The 20,167-nt window shown below is 40.3% G+C and overlaps 1 protein-coding gene across 2 annotated transcripts in view; it reads left to right on the forward strand.

Moving 5' to 3' along the window:
- The first annotated feature begins 5,708 nt into the window (after window positions 1-5,708).
- The window catches only part of LOC126293489 (uncharacterized), a 48,435-nt gene continuing 33,976 nt past the window's right edge, over window positions 5,709-20,167 (forward strand). The window contains exons 1-5 of one of the 2 annotated variants that reach the window (XM_049986743.1): window positions 5,709-5,877; window positions 6,018-6,311; window positions 6,399-6,736; window positions 13,059-13,229; window positions 14,711-14,852. In XM_049986743.1, coding sequence (XP_049842700.1) covers window positions 6,105-6,311; window positions 6,399-6,736; window positions 13,059-13,229; window positions 14,711-14,852 — 858 coding nt within the window. In that variant the 5' untranslated portion in view covers window positions 5,709-5,877; window positions 6,018-6,104. Of the gene's footprint in view, window positions 5,878-6,017; window positions 6,312-6,398; window positions 6,737-13,058; window positions 13,230-14,710; window positions 14,853-20,167 lie in introns of those variants that run through there. The other variant, XM_049986744.1, reaches the window with a different exon arrangement.

The raw sequence follows: 20,167 nt of genomic DNA on the forward strand, positions 1-20,167 counted from the left end.
TGTGTGTGTGTTGGGGGGGGGGGGGGTGATGTGAATTCCCCCAGCACCATAGGTAGGACGGATGTGATCCTTTTTGTATATGTAGTGTTACTCAAAATGCATACTAATAGAGGAAAATCATTTTAACACCATTCAGCTCCACTTTGTAGAAAGAATAAAATCGCTTATTTAAGTAATAATAATAATAATAACATATGACAATAAAAAGCTAAACAGAGGATCACAACAGGAGTTTTCAGGCTGACGGATGATGATACAGAACCACCAAGAGCTACAGTTATTGAGAGTAGTGTTAACCTATCACCCAGTGACGAAATGGGCTGAGTCAGTGCTGACTGCATCGTCAATCATCTCTCTCCAACACGTGTTCACTCACCTCCAATACAGACAATTTTATACGTGTCGTAAGCAGTATGTATCCTTCATCCTGTGGAGACAGAGAAAATAACTGAAAAAATGGTTGATAATCAGACAAACGCTGAACAGTAGTAGTATTAGGTCCTAATCTAAGTCATGTAGATAAATTACAAACTTCTCAAGATTTCGTTTATAGTAACATCAATATGTGATGCCTCTTTATAGATTGTGAACTCATGCTGCTTTGCATTGCATCCAAATATTTTTACAATTCCAAATATGTATGCCTTGCAATTCACATGTATTGAGGGAGAAAACCACTGTATTTAGAACAATAAAATCATTTCTGTTTCCTCATATGCACAGATCTAGAGAAAGGATGATACACTTGTCTCATCACCATGCCTCTCTGGAACATACCATAATTCTATTACTAAAACATACTACATGAATCTCCAAAGAAACTGGTATAGGCATGCATATTCAAATACAGAGATAAGTAAACAGGCACAATACGGCGCTACAGTCAGCAACGCCTATGTAAGAGAAGTATCTGGTGTAGTTGTTAGATCGGTTACACTGCTACAATAGAAGGCTATAAAGATTTAATTAAGTGCACAAGCGATGGGACACAGCATGTCTAAGGTAGCGATGAAGTGGGTACTTTCCTGTACGACCATTTATGAGTGTACTGTGAATATCAGGAATCCGGTAAAACATCAAATCTCCGATGTCGCTGCGGACGGAAAAAGATCCTGCAAGAATGGGACTGACGACGACTGAAGAGAATCGTTCAACATAACAGAAGTGCAACCGTTCCTTAAATTGCTGCAGATTTCAATACTGCGCGATTCAACGAAACATCATCGATATCGACTTTTGGAGCCGAACGCTCGTGTACTCTTGATGACTGCTCGACACAAAGCTTTATACCTCTCCTGGGCCCATCAGCACCGACACTGGACTGTTGATGACTGGATACATGTTACCTGGTCAGACAAGTGTAGTCTCAAATTGTGTGGAATGGATGGAAATGTACGGGTATCGAGACAACTTCATGAATCCATGGACCTTGTATATTAGCAGGAGACTGTTCAAGTGGGTGGAGGCTCTGTAATGGTGTGGAGAATGTGCAGTTGGAGTAATATGGCGCCCTGATACATCTAGATATGACTCTGACAGGTGGTAAGCATATTGTCAGATGTTAAGTCCCATAGTGCTTAGAACCATAGTGTTCAAGATGGTAGAGGCTTTGTAATAGTGTGGGGTGTGTTCAGTTGGAGTCTTATGGGACCGCTAATATTACTAGATACACTTCAGTTGTCATGTATGTAAGCATCCTGTCCAATCATCTGCATCCATTCACGTCCTTTGTGCATTCCAACGGACTTGGGCAATTCCAGCAGGACAATACAACACCCCAAACGTGCAGAATTGCTACAGGGTGCCTCCAGGACCACTCTTCTGAGTTTACACACTTTTTGTGCCCACCAAACTCTCCAGACACGAAGATTATTGAGCATATCTGGGATGCTGGTCAGAAGAGATCTCCAGCCCTTTTACTCTTACGGATTTATGGACAGCCCTGCAGGTTTCATGGTGTCACTTCCCTTCAGCACTACTTTAGACATTAGTTGAGTCCATGCCACGTCTTGTTGCAGCACTTTTGAGTGCTCGCAGGAACCCTACATGATATTACACTGGTGTACCACTTTCTTTGGCTCTTCAGTGTGGTATGTGGTGCCATTCCTTCTCTTTTATCAACTCGTTACAGCCCTGTGTACCGATTCCTCTATCTGTATAATGCTTTTTCTATTGGAAAGTGTATGTGTAAAACCATGTCCCTTCATAACTCAGTTTGTATAAATAACAAACGACATATATGTTTCCAAGGAACCTTTAGCTCAGATCTCTCAGTCATTTTTTGAAGAAAATGGTGCTGTGGTTCTAACAGTTCTCTCTTCCCTGGAACAAACTTACAGTTTACTTGCAAAGTATCCAAGATGTCTTCTTTCTTATAAAATATGATCTGTAATCAACGTTCTTGAAAACTAGAATCAACTTTTGTAATAATTTGAAATTTTTAAAAATATCCCATTTCCTCTTTTTAATTTTGAAAAATGAAAACTTCTGTTTCAACATATATTAAAGAAGCTTTCGAACCACATACATCCTTGTGTAATGGAGCTAGTTTCTGAAATACCATTTCTGGAAAATAAGCTGTAAGAGTATTTACAATATACCTTATTAAAACATCATATCATTCATTACTGTTCTAATTATTTCTTTTATGTATATTTGTTTTATTTTTTAAATTGTTATTTTACTTTTTGCATTCATAGTTTTTTGTTCTTTAATTTGCTGTTTCTCATATATGTATTTTGCTAGTTGAAAATAATAACTAAACCAGTATTATAGAAGAAAATAATTTCAGTACTGATAATCTGTAAGGAAATGGTTAAAGAATAACATTTTTTACACCATGCACTTAAAACGAACGAAATTTCCTATAAATACACTCGATGGAGAAGATAAAACAAAATTCATCAGGATTTCCAGTTTTCATGGGTGATACTCGAAATATACTGATTTGTATCAGGAATATTTCAGTACACTGGTAAGTCTTGGCAAGGGAATTGGTCATAAACTAGTGACTTCAGCTTGATTGCATTTTTTATCAAGTGGAGATTACCAAAATCAGCCAACATAACTAGATCCAAAAGTCTTCTCACAAAATACTTCCAACATCTAAAGTCATATACATTTCACAGCTGTACCTGTGCCATCAAACCCTTTGGGAACATCAGATATTCCTTGTCCTCGGCTAAAATGCTCAAATAGATTTGTTTCTTTTTTCACACTGACTACCTGCCGTTTCATAGTTTTAGAAGAAACTAGTGAGAAGTGTGGACTAACAATTCAAGAATCTCTTTTTGATGCCCCAAATTTCCTTGTAACAGTATCAAAATCTGTTAAACTACATATCTTTGAACCTGGCCAAAATAAATTTAAAAGATGTTTTCTTTCTCAGTGAGGGAGAAATATCTGTATTATTGTTTGATTCGTTTGGTGGTCAATGTGTAATAACCATTTAGAACATCTTACCTGAGTACAAGGAACTTGTTCATCTGGCGATCCCAAAGGGCTCAATGGCACAGGTGCACATATGGGAGGCTCTTGATGTTGGAAGAATTTCATGAGAAGACTTTCAGATCTAGTTCTGTTAAATGATTATGATGTCAATCTCCACTTGAGAAACAACATTATCAAGCTGCAGTTATTAGTATATATTCAATTCTCTTTGATAAGGGTTACCAATAGACTGAAATATGCCTGATACAAATCAGCATATTTAGAGGATCACCCATGACAATTAGAAATCCCACTGAGTTTTATTTTATATTTCTTCTCTGTCGAGTATACTACATGAAGAAATTTCGTTCACTTTATGAGCATGGTGTAAAAAATGCTATCTTTTAAGCATCTTCTTACAGATTATTATTATTATTGTAATTATTTTATGGCATGATGATGAGTTACTTATTATTTTCAGTTAACAAAATACACATATCTGAAATGGTAAACTAAAAAGAAACAAGCAAAAAGCTATGAATGTAAAACATAAAACAACCATTTAAAACATAACACAACCACAGTATAACTAAAATAAATAATTAGAATAACAGTGAACGTTTACATATTTTAATTATGTATATTGAAAATGCTTCATTGTGTACAGCTGATTTTCCAAAAATGGTGTTTCAGAAACCAGCTCCATTACACAGGGAAGCATGTGGCTTGAAAACTTCTTTAATGTATGTTGTAAGAAAAGTTTTCATTTTTGAAAATTAAAAAGTTTGTTGCTGTGGATTTTGCCAAATTTCGTATTATTACAGAAGTTGATAATACAGTTTTAAAGAACATTAACTACATGTCAACTTTTATAAGAAAAATATCATATAATCGTTTTGAAGATACACCCTGTAAACCTGAAATTCCAAATTACCCTCTGGGGTGTGTCTTGGCCATTAAGAGTGAAATTGGGCACAAACAAAAAATGTGTTTTGCACTATTTTTCCTCCACTACATACCTCCCAAGTTTCGTCAAGATCGTTTATTGACACTTGGGAATGTTCTCTTGGAAGTGCCAAAGCCAGTGCTGGAACACTTCCATGTATATGGATTTGCTGTGGAGGTTGAGTGTTGACGTTATTCTGTTGTAAACACACACACACACACACACACACACACACACACACACACACACACACACACACACATACACACAGAGAGAGAGAGAGAGACAGAGAGAGAGAGAGAGAGAGAGAGAGAGAGAGAGAGCTCAGTTGTGCTGTTTTATATGTGTAGGCTTCCCATGGGAGTAATGCGAGTCAGAGATACTTCCCCTAATAACTTGCTTACAGAGTGGGGGAAATGGCTCAACGAAAAGAACTCTCCAATTTCGTATGACCAAAACTAGAGAAGTTTCCCACAAATCGAGAAAAATTCTCCGTACTTGGAAGTGAGCCCTGTAGCATACTTCGAAATGAGCAAGTTCTGTTGATGTTAAATTTTACCGTGTTTTTTCGTAAAAAATGCAGAATTTATTTTGCTCGGAAGATATGCTTAGTAAGAAACACTGAAGAGAAACTGTGAGAGTTTATACAGGTTTAACACAAAACGTTATTTGGTTGAAGAAATTTTTCCCTGAAAATTATAAAAGTACCTTGGGCAACGAAGCAAAAATGATAACGCTTTTGTGCTTTTTAGTAGACATAAGTTTTCTGACTAGGAGAAGACTTACTGACTATAAACCAGACATCTTTTACTAACATTTTCGGATGTTCATCATGTTTACTCAGAGCATGAATCCTGTATTTTGGGGTATTGGAAGTACGTAGGCGGTTCGTAAAAATTAATAACTGCTTTATTACATACCAAGCGATCTGCTTCACGTAACTAACCGCATATTGAACCAATATTATCTCATGTCAGAAAAATCTGACAGGGTTCTGATTTGGAGTCGATAATAATGTGATGTATTATTAAGATTTGGTTCGCATAAAATGTTCACCTAATTTCAGAAACAAAATTCTCGTATGGCAAAATACCATAACATCGTCATAAAAGTAAACTGTCCGTAATCGTCTTAATAACTTGTCACCGCTCATAAAACGAAAATGGACGTGCGGTGCGGCTCTCCGTGAACACATTGATGTGCAGGACGCGGCACACAACACACCCCAAGAATCTGCTCAAGAAGGTGAGCTAATAAGAAAGAACTCCCTCGTTTGTGCACACGCTTTGAATTATTGTCGAACGAAATTTTCTTAGAAAATACTATTTTGCTGTGAGAATCTTCTCCAGAGAATGTTATCTTTTTTTGTTACTTATGCGACCTATCTTTAATGTAATTCTCTGTATAAGTCGCCAAAATGAGTGCGGTACAGTTGGCGATCGGCTGAAATCTGTCGCTTTAGTTATGTGACAGATTGAGCTGTGGCGTAGCCCGAGGTCTAGGTGAGGTTGAAAGCTGATAATTTGATTGTGAGCTAGTGAAGCCATCGAATGTGAATGCCAAATAAAAGTAATAGTAACAGTTTGAACTGTAGTGTTACGTGATGTTTACATTCCCGCCATATTTAATCGATCTATTGCAGGGTACGTCATTTTGGTTGCTCATTGCCTCTGGTAAAGATCAGCTGTTGTTTTTGTTGATGGTAGCTCACGCCAGTTTGTGACAGGTTATGGGCATTTGCATTTATTTTGCTGAAGCATTGACAGCCGTTGCTATACTGCATGCCTTGGAAGTCCGAGTGTGGTTATGGCAATTAACAGAAATATTATCAACTGCACTTCCTACACGATGGCCTACGGTCAGCTTGTTGTCATGGACTTTCGTGGGGCTTCTATTTTGGGCCTATCTGTACCTGCTGTATTACAGAATGGTTCAGGTAAAGTGATGAATCTTTATGTAGTTGAAGACTTTCCCTTCTACAAAAAAAGGACATTATTTTGACATTCATGATTGTGTTTAACAGTTGCTACTGAAGAGGATGGAATTGATTGAACCACATAGGTCCCTCCTGGTGGAAACCTTTTGGAAAGCTGGATTTCTGTGTTGTAGCGTCACATACTTTATAACGAAATTCATTCTCGACCATGGAACCAATGTTGACGATTGGCTTCCTGAACTAGTTAAACAAAACATTTTTCATGGAAATGATCCCGTCGCACCCTGTTCCAAGAAATATTTTGGCCTATATTGTGCGTATTATGTACATGATCTGTGGATGACAACTTCGAGAAGAGGATTTAATCTAACAAGTTCAACGAAACTTTTCTTTTATGTGTTTGTGTTGACTGCGCATTTAATGAGGTATGACAATTCTGGCGTTTTTATAACGTCTGCAAATTTATGCTTAGAACAATATTCGAAACATATCGATTACTTTTAATAGCTATAAATGCATTATTTTAGAGATAGCATGTCTGCATTAAATCTTCATTCCTGGACAAGGCACAAATGAAGATAAAAAATTTCTCGTAACAATGAGAAATTGTTACATTGTTGTAGATGGGTTACTAATTTTATTTAACAAGTCAGGAAATTGTGGTTGCACATTTTTTGACACAGAATAACTGTGTGAGCCTCGTAACTCTTGTCATGGAGAAGGATTTCTGACTTGCGATGAGTTCTTCTTGGGTTGTCAGCCGAGTTGTGGTGTCGTCTTGTCGCTACGTTTGTATGTCTGGCGAAGTCGCCAGAAGATGATGGCTACTAAACTCATTGAAACATTGGGACAAGATAACGCCACCACTTGGCTGATAACCCGAGAATAATTCATCATAGGGATATGCTGAGACTGCAATCGCATATAGATTTCTGACCTGTATTTCCCTATCCAGGTATTAAATTTTTCATTACTTTCGTAGGATGGCTACATAGAAAAGGACTGAGTCATTTTCATGTCCTGTCCTTGTTCAATCCAAGGGATATTGTGTGATAGTAAGACACTAGACTCATAATTTGTAGAACGCTGATTGAAATCCAGTCAAACTATCCATCTTTAAGTTTTTCATGATTCGCATGAATTGTCAAGGCCAGTTTTGAGATGGATCCCTTGAAAGAGTATGGCTTTTTTTTTCCACATTCTTCTGAGGTGTGAGTTTGTATTTCATCAGAACAGACTCGCAAAGAAAAGCTGTTGTACTTCCCTTTTAATATTTGGACATTCTTCCTTCCCGCTATTTGAGCTTGTAAAGTACATAAAATATTCTTAGTATAATGCCGGCTTTTAAACACTTGCCGTCATATTCTAAATATTATTATTATTGTCTATATTGAAGCACTCGAGATAGTCATTAGAAGGTATACACAGAGAGCTGTTATTCAGTGGTAAAATTCAGTTTAGTAAAAATTCAGCAGTACTGATTGGTCATAAAGTTTTTTTTGCTCTTCTGTCGGTCCAGTATTTCCTCATTCTTGCCATGTGGGGTAGCTGTGTGGTCTGTGGTGCCTTGTCATGGTTCGTGCGGCTCCCCCCCCCCCCCCCGTCAGAGGTTTGAGTCGTCCTTCGGGCGTGTGTGTGTGTGTGTGTGTGTGTGTGTGTGTGTGTGTGTGTGTGTGTGTGTGTGTGTGTGTCTGTCTCCATCCTTCCTGTACACTTTTTTATTGACTTTCGTATGTAGTCTGGTGATAAGAGGGGCTTCAGTTACAATGTTGAATCCAAGGTCCCATCTACACAATGGGTCAAGAAAGATTCTCCAATATCAAAAAAGGCTTATCAGGTCTAATGTCAAGGCTGTGCTGATAGTTTTCTGTGACTTCGAAGGATAGCTTCATCATGAATTCGTACCACAAGGTCAAACTGGTAATTGGTGGTACTATCAGGAACTGTTGCGATGCTGAGAGAGAATGTGAAATGTTGTGAGACAATTCATGGCTCTTGCATCATGACAACATACCCTCATCCCTATTGGTGAACAACTATTGTAGATAAAAAAATCTACTCACCAAGCAGTGGCAGAGCACATATAAAAAAAGTTTTATGTTTGCAAGCATTTGAAACCAGTGGCTCCTTCTTACCAAACGAAAGCGTTGGTATGTCGATAGAAACCACAACAAACACACACACACACACACACACACACACACACACACACACATTTCAAGCTTTCGCAACCAACGGTTGCTTCTTCAGGAAAGAGGGAAGGAGAGGGAAAGACGAAAGGATGTGGGTTTTAAGGGAGACGATAAGGAGTCGCTCCAATCCCGGGAGCGGAAAGACTTATCTAGGGGGAAAAAAAAGGACACACACGCACACATGTGCGGCTGTGTGTGGCTGTGTGTGTGTGTGTGTGTGTGTGTGTGTGTGTGTGTGTGTGTGTGTGTGTGTGTGTGTGTGTGTGTGTGTGTTCTCCTGTCTCCACTTGGTTAGCAGATTTTTTTTTATGTATCCAACCTACTTTAAATCGTTGAAATTGTTATGCAAACCTTCACTTACCCTATCTATCTAAAATGAGGTCTACAGACCAAAAAAACAAAACCCAGTCTCAAAACTAACATCAGAAACCTTACCTGACCAGTGATTGTAAAGCAGTATCCACGATACCTACTAACCACAGTCCAACAAAGTTACCAATTGCCAACAAGAAAAACCTCAAAATTGATTAATTAGTACATCACCACCAGTTTTGATGTATACGCAAACACACATACCAAATGTGTGTTTATCTATCCGATTATATTATATTGTCAAAAATTGATTTGTTTTGGTGGGTTGAATAAGTTTGTTTTCATTATGAAGACTGTTCAAAAAATTCCAGTACTTTGTCCATGACATTTTTCTGCACTGGGCATGCTGTCCTCCAAAATATTCTCCTGCACAATTGATACACTGTTCCAAATGCCATTTCCACTTCCGGAAGAAGTTTTGGTATGCCTCTTGCTGGATCACGCAAAGTGCTGTCTGCAAATTTTCTTTTATATTGACTGTTGTTTCAAATTATTTCAGTGGGATTTTCAACTTTGGAAGTAAGAGTCCACAGGGGCCAGGTTGGGAGTACAGAGGGAGAGGCAGCACAGTGATTTCATTGCTTGTGCAATAGTCACGCAACAACAGGGATGAATGTCCAGGTACGTTATCATGAGGCAAGAGCCACGAATTGTCTCACCACATTTCAGGCCATTTCCTTCTCACATTTTCTCGCAGTGTCGCAACATGTCCTGATAGTACAGCCAATTAGCAGTTTGCATTTGTTGTGCAGGAATTCATGATGAAGTTATCTTTCAAAGTTAAAGAAAACTATCAGCATGGCTTTGATGTTTGACCTCTGAGCTATTTTTGGCGTTGGAGAATCTTTCCTCACCCATTGTGAAGATGGGACCTTGGTCTCAACCTCATAACTGAAGATCCATGTCTCATTGCCAGAAAGAAAAAAAGCACAAAAAATAGTTATGAATCAAAGTCATCATCACATAAATCTCACATAAATCTTGGCTGGTGAACAGTCCCCCCCACACACACACACCTAAAAAATAGGAAACCATTTGTTATCTGTCCAAATAAAAGTCAGAACTTGGTCGTAGACAATATGCTGCTCATAAATGTCTGTATCATATTCATCTGAACCATCAGAGATCAGAGGAAGAAATCAGTGTAGCTCAAAGGCTCTCAAGAACAATCAGGCTCCAGAAGGTGGTAGCATCACAGCTGAGATGCTCCTCTTGGAAAGTGAAACATTGATGGATGCTTTGAAGCTATTAATAATGACCATGTGGCCAACAGAAATTATGTTTGAGGAATGGAAGGGAACAATTCTATGTCCCATCTTCAAGAAGGGTGATGCTACACAAGTATCAGACTGCTGAGAGATTTCATTACTTGAAACTGATTATAAAGTCTTTACAACACTGCTGCTAAACCACATAAAATCATTTGCTGAAGGAACAGTACCCAACTATCTGTGTGTCTTTTTCCGTGGCGGGTAGTCTGTTGACCACATATTTACCTTGAGGCAACTGATAGAGAAACATTAAGAATTCAGTTGAGAATTACACCTTATCTTCAAAAGCTTAAGAAAGAAGACATGTACCAACTGTTTGGAAAACCACACATTGGCTAGATATTAGGGCACAAGAGACTACAGAGGTATGACCACATCCAAAGAGGTGATAGATCCCTCCCATACCAAGTGCTCCATTCTAAATCTGTTGGAAAACACCGCAAGGGACATCCAAAGACGCAATGAAAGGCTCAAGTATTAACAATCCTTAAAGTGGAGCCAGCAATGGTGGAAGATACAACTAGAGACCGTCATCAGTAGACAATTGTCTGCAGTAGACATCTCCTCTGGTGCGACTGATGACCTTTTTTATTGTGTACTTTGTAATGTGTTCTTTCATAATTTTTTATAACTTGCTTGTTTTCTTCTATTGTAGTGTGATAATTTCTTTTGTTTCCTGGTGTAGACCTTAAAGGCCGGTTAATGCAATATGTTGTGATGGTGACGATGATTTTTTTACTGGAGGTGCTTGTGTGGTGTGAAGCCTCATACAAAGCTGAAATATGGATGATAAACAGTTAAGATGAGAAAATACAGAAAATTTCAATATGTGGAGCTGCAGAAGAATGCTGAAAATTAGATAGATAGGTAAATAGCTAATGAGGGAGTACTGAAACAAATGCAGGAAAAAGGAAATTTATGGCAGAACTTGACTAAAAGAGGTCAGTTGATAGGACACACCCTGGTGCATTAGGGAATTGTCTGTTTGGTAATGGAGGCGAGTATGAGGGGAAAAATTGTAGGAGGAGACCAAGGGCTAAAAACAGTTAGCAGGTCCAAATGGATGTAGGTTGTGGACTGAAGACCACAACATGATGACTCTCCTAGGAAGGAAGATGACTATTGGATGTCCCATTGACAACAAAGACATTACAGGAAGTGCGTAAGGGTAAGGAATGAAATCAGCCGTGTTCTGAAAACAAAATTTGCCTTAATTAATTTTTTGAGAGTGTGGGTAGCCAGAACTCTATGTGAACTCCTCTACCCCCAAGTAAGAGCCCAGTCAGTAAAATAGTGCCCAGAAACATTCACAGTGTAGTGGCATTCATTTATATTGACCTCTACATAGCTACACTTATTTCTAAACTCCATCACCTGTCCCTATGCCAAATGTCATCAATAGTTAAAGGGGTGGTTTTGTAGATTCTTTTCTCTTTATTGTGTATTCCAAATTGTTATTACTCATATAATAAATTGTTTTGCTGATTCTGATAAAGTAATTAGTTTTTTGATAATCTTTATTTTAGAAGAGAACTTCATATTTGAAATCCCATAGTATCCATTGCTCTAAAAAATTGGACTCCACCAATACTAATTTACTGGAAAACTGACCTATACTGATTTAGAGCACTGTGTTCCCTGAGTATAGAAATGTGTTCGATTTTACATGCTATGCTGTAATTAGTAGATTCTTTAAATTAAGAGATTAACATAATTCTGAATACTCGTTGAATTCAGCTCCATAAAAATAGAACCTGATTAACTGATCCTTAGAAGGCATATGAATTACAAGGAAATGCGTGTTAACAAACATTATTTTAGTGTGAGCAGTAGGAAATAATCCTGTTGAAATAATTTTTGAAGTAATGATATAAATACACCTCACGTAGAACAGTAAAACAAAGTGGGAGTTGTTGAGTCGCAGTCATACTTGCTGAAGGTGATGGATGACTTGTTTGGAGAGCAATAAATTTATGTATGAATCACATTGTGACAAACTAATAATTTTGTTACATCATGGCTGTTTCAAGGCATTAAGTTTTTAGACAATCAACCATCAGTGTGTTCACAGTATTGAATAGAGACTAGATTTAAAGTGGCTGCACCTTTACTTTGGATAGTATTACTGCATAATACTGTTGTAGTAGTACTTTGTCACATGTTCAGAATTAGAATTTTATTATCTCATTACTTACAAGCACAAATCATTGATTTGTTGTCTACGAGACTCACCAGTGTATATATTATAATCGAGACACATACAGTGTGTCTGAACTTAAAATCAACCTTTATTTACAACTATCAGTACAAATTTATTTAATTAGAAAGAAAATTTCATGACTTAATATTTTTGCTCAAATATGGCATTTAATTTTCCTTTTGGACAACATTGTACATTGTTCCACCCTGGAAAGTTTTCGCTTTTAATTTGTTATAAATTTTCATAGACTTGTACTGAGGAACCCAGGAGTAGAGTTTTAATCTACGAGATGGTCACATGGAATTGTCTTCGTTTCCAGTGTCATACACAAGCTGAAAATGGTTCCTATAAATAATTCTGGCTTATTATGTATAAAGATATACATTTCACAAGTACGAATACACAGAATAGTCAAAATATTTCAATCATTAAATAGTGGTAGACTTGAATCCTTAACATAATACGCATTTCTGATAATAACTTCTAACATTCTCAGTATTGTATGTGAGTAGTGTTAGTGTATGGATTGAAATGACTGAATGTACACACAAACTTTTGTGACATACTTCTGAACCTTGAAACATGTTGTAGGGCCCATTGATAATGCCTAACTGACTATTTTACGTAAGGTTAAACAAAGATAGTTATATTTCTGTATGGAACTTCATGTGAGTTACAGGTAACCAAAATATTTTCTTTTCCTATTATCAAGGTGTGTGAAGGCTGCATACCTGTTTGTGATCTTAATGAACATTGAAGCATTACCAGCATGTGGAGCAGCAGCCTTTGTTCTGTTTGACCGGCCTGTGTGGAGAGGTGCATTTCATATAGCAGGAGTCGGGGTGATATCCCGTATACTATTTGCAGCTCACACCTTTGTATGGTGAGTATAATCCCCAAGGAATCAAAGAAAGAAAATACAAATGTGGGTGAGCTGGTACGAACAGCGTTGCGAATGCATTACGGTAGCCAAGGTAGATATAAAATCAACACCCAGCACAGCAGTAAAAGTTCAGTGAGATTATTCAAACAGTTAAGGGATACAAAAATTTAATTGTGATGGGTGACAGAAGTTTAGTAATAGGAGAAGAAAGGCAAGGGAAAATATGTGATCATTTACTGGGGAAAAGGATTGAAATATGGAGTTGCCTGGTAGAGTTTTGCACAGAGCATTTTTTAATCATCACTAACACATGGTATAAAAATCGTGAATGAACTTATGACACTGGAAGATTTCAGATTAAGACATTTCAAAGGGCAGATGTGGACTCTGACTGTAATTTATTGGTTAAGAACTTCAGATTAAGGCTGAAGATGTTACGAAAAGGTAAACATTTAAGTAGAGAGAGAGAAAAAAAAAGGTTGTTCGTAGTTCGAGGAACTATTCACAGACATAACACTAAAACACGGGAAAGAAATACAATGGAAGACAAATGGTTAACTTAGAGAGGTGAAACAGTGAAGGCAGCAATGGATCAAATAGGTAAAAAGACAAAACCTAGCAGAATTCCTAGGGTAACACAGGAGATATTGAATTTAATTGATGAAAGGAGAAAATATAAATATGCAGCAAATGAAACAAGCAAAATAGATTATAAACGTTGACAAAGGTGGGAATTGAAAATGACTTAGCAAGAATGGCTGGAAGACAAATTCAAGGCTGTAGAAACGTGCGTGACTAAGGCGAATATAGGTGCCACTCTTAAGAAAATGAGAGATCTTTGGAGATAGGAGGATCAGCTCAGATTGCAAGCCAGTACAAAGCAGTTTGTACTTGAGATCTATATCTATTAAATTGTAAGCCCATTTTTGGTTTTTATTTAGCCTTCATTTGCTTTAGGCATTATAAATTCATGGAAGTTAAATGATAAGTCGTTGAAAGCTGTATGTCCCAGTGGTCCCAAAGTGAAACAACTACTATAAAATAATTGTTTGCTTTTTGCCAGTTCGTTTTTGCATTTGTCGCATAACAGATGATACAGGTAACTTTGTGAAAAAAATTAATTCTTTTATATTTTGTTGGGACTCAAATGTTTAAATGGGTCCCTAAATTGCCTTATTTGCAGTGCTGTCATCTTCCAGTGATGCTGGTACTACCTGCTCAGCTAGTAACATTCTAGTTTGCTCTCAAATAATTCTTAAAACTTTTCATGGGACGTGTGTACATGTTTGGTGGCAAGATTAAGTATTTAATACTACATTGTGTACTTGTGTGTCATTAGGTCCATAGTTTTGTGCACTGTATTTTCATTAAGAAGTGATAAATATATTTAATCACAGAGAGCAACTACAATATGAGTCACTTTGCTTAAAGAAATGAGCAGTGTCTGAGAGCTGATTTTGATCCTCACTTTTTTTTTCCAGGGCAACAAACATGTTCTTCCTGCTGCCTACCTTGTTGCTTTATCCAGCTGTCACAATGGAGGTCAGGCAGCCAGATGTTCTTCCTCTTATTGCACTCAATGCAGTCCTGTGGACATTCTACTGTCTTAATTTTGTGACATCAGTAAGTATGTTGATGCTGTGAATCAAAGTGCCATGTGATTTACTACCTTGTTTGTGCCACTTAATCATGTTTTTATTCTGCTGTATGAATCCAAAATTTCCGTATCACCATTGTGGTGGTGGTGGTGGTCGTCGTCGCCGCCGCCGCCGCCTCCTCCTCCAACTTTTCTTGTCCATCCACAGCTGTTGCTTGAGTGTTTGACGGAAGTTGGCACCTCGAATATTGAAACACTTCTTCACCCAGATGTCTCGAGTTGTTCTCGTTCCATTCTGTATGACAAATCAGTCAAAGTAAGCTCGTGTGAAACTGTTCTGTGTTTGTTCTTATTTTGCTCTATTTCTACTTGGTCTTCTGTATGAAAATGTGCAGCACAGGATCAAACTGGATATCCATTCTTCTCCCCTTGTGGTGTCATTAGGCTTATTACAGCAAAGTGTGACTGATTAACTTGCTGTTTAGTCTCTCTTAATCCCATTAATCAACCTACCATATCTGTTTTCTGATCTCCAGTACGTACATCGACTGCTGGAGAGTGCCTGTACCACTGTACCACATAACAGAGTGTTGCAGTTTTGTTGGTTTTAATATCTATTTTCATGAATTCTTCATGCTGATCAGTTATTCTCTTCACACATCCATTACTGGCTTGCCCAAATGTAGAGAGGTATTAACTGTACTCAGTTTTATACAGATTTTCTCACTTACAATTTTGTAAGCAGATACTTTGCTGTATCTGGCTGTATGCAGCCAGTCCACTGAGTGAAAAAGAAACAAAGTTTTTGAGCTGCAGCTCATAGTTACCTTTGTAACACCATATTGTTAAATATTAGCCGAAAGCCTACACGTAATATTACCAGACAAGTTCAGTTCCATTCCCTTACATTTAAATCTGATTGTCACGCAAATTTAAATTAGGCCTAGACTTCTACCCCCTGTAAGTAACTGTGCAGTTTCTAGAAAAATGCAATTCTGCCTTAACATTTTATGCCAAATTAAGCCCACTTCATTGAAGTACAATGGCTAAATCAATAAATGTGATGCAAATATGAAGTGTGTTTAAGTAAGTCCAGTTTCTAAATACGAGCTCTGCAATGTTGTGGTCAGCTGTCCCTATGTGCATGCAGAGTATTTAAAGGCATTCCTTACCTACAGATGCCATTATAGAAACAGTTGTCCATGTTTATAGTTGTTCTGCGTATTTAAAATGCACCAGTTAACTGAAATTCCCCCTCTCTTACTTCAATCTTTTATTTCCCCATGTCACATTCTGTAGTTATATTTAATTCCAGTGAAAACTATAATTTTCCCACTGTTGCCTCGTATTTTTATTTTTTTAGTGTGTCTGAAGACATTAATAAGAAGTGTATGTCCACCCGAAACCCTTATTTTCTTGGAAGAATGTGTTGGATACAATGATATTTAAAATGCTCGGTCACTGTACTGATTAGTAGTGTCACTAGTGAAAGCTTAGGGGGTTTGATCATTTTCTTAATAACTGTCCAGTACTACAAAACACATTAATGCTTTATCTCTAAGGTTGGTAGTGGTTGAACACAAAACCCTATCAATCTGAAGTCCAGATTTCTACCATTTCAAAACGATATATTTGATTGCTTGAGAAGAAATGTGTCAAGTTGTGTGTTCACTTTATCTCACTTCACTCAGACATTCGGCATGAGTATCGTACCACACAGTTATTGTTGTATGTGATATGCTTCATCCAATCCAGATAATTTGAATAGGTTGTAGATCTCTTGTCGGTAATTAATTTTTGGGGCCAACACAAAGTGCAGCTGAAAGATTCCTCTTATTTTACTGTATTGTAGTGGTCATTTTAGTATAGTTTTTTCCTGTATACAGCTGTTTCCTTACTACTTTAGAATAATGCTAATCAGTGTTGCATTTTATTTGCGGTCTCGGTATTATTACAGTTATCACAGTTTCTCTTGTTCAGTGAGATTCAGTTTATTAAATGTCACATAAGCTATTCGAAAATGGAAGAAAATACATACTTCAGTCCTTTGGAAGCTCTTACTGATGTGATTGGCAGTGTTAAAATTTAAGTTCTAAAAACTTCAAACAAGTTATCTCCTTAGGAGAGCTCCTTCATTCACCCCAGCAGAAACAATTGTAGTTTGTCTCTATCTCCAATACACTACTTCCTGACATCATCATCCTATCCTTGTCATTTCTGAAAACATGATTTTATGAAAAACTACGACGACAGCCAAGAAGCTGGAATGTGGTTCACAAAGAGGCCCCCCCCTGTGGGTTCGGGGTAAAAATAGGCCCACGGTATTCCTGCCTGTCGTAAGAGGCGACTAAAAGGAGTCTCAAACGTTTTGGCCTTGTGAGATGGTCCCCTAACGGATTTGACCTCCATCCTTCTAAATTTTCCGAAGAGCGAGCCGATTGGGGAAGGGCGCCTTACAAGGAGCGATGTGTCTATCATGCATTACCATCTCTAGCCAGGTTTGTCGTCATCGCTTAGCAGTCCCGCTCACCTACCATCTCTTGGGCGTGGATTTGTTCTTGGGTGCAGTTTATTGCAGTCTGCTATGCTGTGTCGCTTTATGCGCCAATGACGATATTGGACTACATCACCTGAAATCCAGCACGGTAGCCAGTCCGTTGTGGTGGGGCCGCCATGTACCCTGTTGGTTGTAGCCCCCTGACTACACAGGGATCGCTCTGCTGATGCCAGCGCCGTTAACTCCCCACGTATGCCAAGGAGTAGATGCCTATCTCCTTGGGGCATTGGGACTCCCGGCAATGGCCATCCTGCCAGGTTGTCATTGCTGAGGCTGGGTGGCGCCCGTGGGGAGGGCCCTTGGTCGGAGTAGGTGGCATCAGGGCGGATGACCCGCAATGAAGCGTGGTACATCATCTCTTGCTGGCGGCCAGCCGCCAGCAGTCTCTAAGCGTTCCAGGGCTCATTACAACGCAACTACATATGACCCCAAATCGTTCCCCTCCCTGGCTACACCATGGGAGAAACGAAAGACTAAGGATGCCAGCGAACCATACTCGCCCCGCTACCTGGTGTGTACGAGAGCTGATGGTGAATCCTTTACATCCATGAAGCCTCAGTTCTTCGTCGAGCACTTAGAGGACAAGTTCGGGGAGGTGGAGGGCTTGTCCAAAATGCGCTCGGGCTCGGTTTTGATCAAATCGGCGTCCTCTGCCCAGTCCCGCCGGTTACTCGATTGTAACAAGCTGGGGGATGTTCCGGTTACAATCACGCCCCATAAGAGTCTTAATATGGTCCAGGGCATAATATTCCATCGGGACCTTCTATTGCAGTCCAGTGACGAGCTTCGTGCCAATTTAGAGCGGCGAGGTGTTCACTTCGTCCGGCGCGTACATCGTGGTCCAAGGGATAAGCAGGTTGCCACCGGTGCCTTCATCTTGGTCTTCGAGGGTGATACTTTACCTGAGAAGGTCAAGGTGATGGTCTATCGTTGTGGCGTCAAGCCATATATCCCTCCCCCGATGCGGTGCTTTAAGTGCTGGAAGTTCGGGCATATGTCTTCCCACTGTACTTCCAGCCTCACATGTCGAGATTGTGGACGCCCATCCCATCCCAATACTCCATGTGCTCCGCCTCCCATCTGTGTAAACTGCGGAGAGCACCACTCGCCTTGCTCGCCGGACTGCAGGATCTTCCAGAAAGAGCGCAAAATCATGGAGTATAAGACCCTGGACTGCCTGACATACACTGAGGCCAGGCGGAAGTTCGAACGCCTCCATCCTGTTCGAATGACTGCCTCTTACGCCGCGGCTACTACTGTTATGGCCCCATTAGCTCTCCCTCAGACTGCCACCTCTCAGAGCCGGAATGCTACACCTGCCCCCTTGATGTTGGGGGGCACTTCACTCCCTGCTGCTCCTGCACTACCTGCCTCAGGAGCAGCAACCCCCCAACCATCGGGGACATCAGTCCCCACTTCTAAGCTGGGGAAGCCTCAAACTTCCCCGGCTCGAATAGCACGGAAAGGGTCCCTTGGGTCCCTTCCTACCCAGGTTTCCGCCTCTGGGAAGGGTGACGTCAGCCAATGGAAGAAAAGCAGACCAGCGGCTGGTCGCAGGGCTTCCCGCTCCTCCTCCGTCCCGGAGACTGACTCGCTGGAGTCCTCCCAGCCAGTGAAACCCAAGGACCAGAGAGACAAGACGAAGAAGAAGACCTCTAAGGCCAAGGACCACGCGGTGGCATCCACCCCACTGCTCCCTACAGGCTCTGCGTCCGAGGATAAGGTGGAGATCCGGGCGTCCGCTGAGGACCTGGATCTCGCCGGACCCTCGGACACCATGGAAGCGGATTGTACTGGTCCTCCATCGGTGGCAGCAGGTGACCCAGTGGCGTGATCTGCCTCCTCGGCCCCTTCACGCCTTTTTCGGACATGGACAAAGCGATACTCCAGTGGAACTGCAGCGCTTTTTTCCACCACCTTGCTGAGCTTCGCCAACTCATCAGCAGTCGCCCTTTCCTCTGCATTGCCCTACAGGAAACTTGGTTTCCGGCAATGCGGACCCCTGCCCTACGTGGGTATCGGGGTTATTACAAGAACCGGGCAGCTTACGAGAGGGTATCTGGTGGAGTTTGCGTCTACATCCTTAACTCTGTCTACAGCGAATGTGTACCTCTTTACACACCTTTAGAGGCTGTCGCTGTAAGGATGTGGACGCCTCAGCCTATTACTGTCTGCAGTTTGTATCTTCCGCCAGATGGTGATGTCTCGCGTCATGTGTTGGCTGCATTGATAGCACAACTGCCTCCTCCTTTTGTGTTACTGGGCGACTTTAACGCCCATAACCCCCTGTGGGGTAGCGCCGCGATTACTGGCCGGGGTAGAGATGTCGAGACTCTTCTCTCGCAGCTTGACCTCTGCCTCTTAAACACGGGAGAGCAGACACATTTCAGCATCGTCCATGGCACATTTTTGGCCATCGACCTCTCTATCTGCAGCCCCGGACTTTCACCATCCATCCACTGGAGTGTCCATGACGACTTATGTGGTAGTGACCATTTCCCCATCTTTCTGTCACTACCACAGCGTCACTCTTCTGAATGCCCCTACAGATGGGCTCTGAATAAGGCTGATTGGGGCTTGTTCTCCTCTCTCGCCACTATCGCACCTCCTTCCCCTGACACCATTGATGCGGTGGTTCAGTCGGTCACCACCGGCATCGTTTCTGCGGCGGCATCTGCGATTCCCTGTTCATCCGGGTCCCCTCGGCGGAGGACTGTGCCTTGGTGGGCGCCAGAGATCGCAGAGGCGATTAGAGATCGCCGGCGGGCTCTTCAACGCCATAAG

This window comes from Schistocerca gregaria, chromosome 10 (genome assembly GCF_023897955.1).
Source record: "Schistocerca gregaria isolate iqSchGreg1 chromosome 10, iqSchGreg1.2, whole genome shotgun sequence".
Lineage (NCBI taxonomy): Eukaryota > Metazoa > Arthropoda > Insecta > Orthoptera > Acrididae > Schistocerca > Schistocerca gregaria.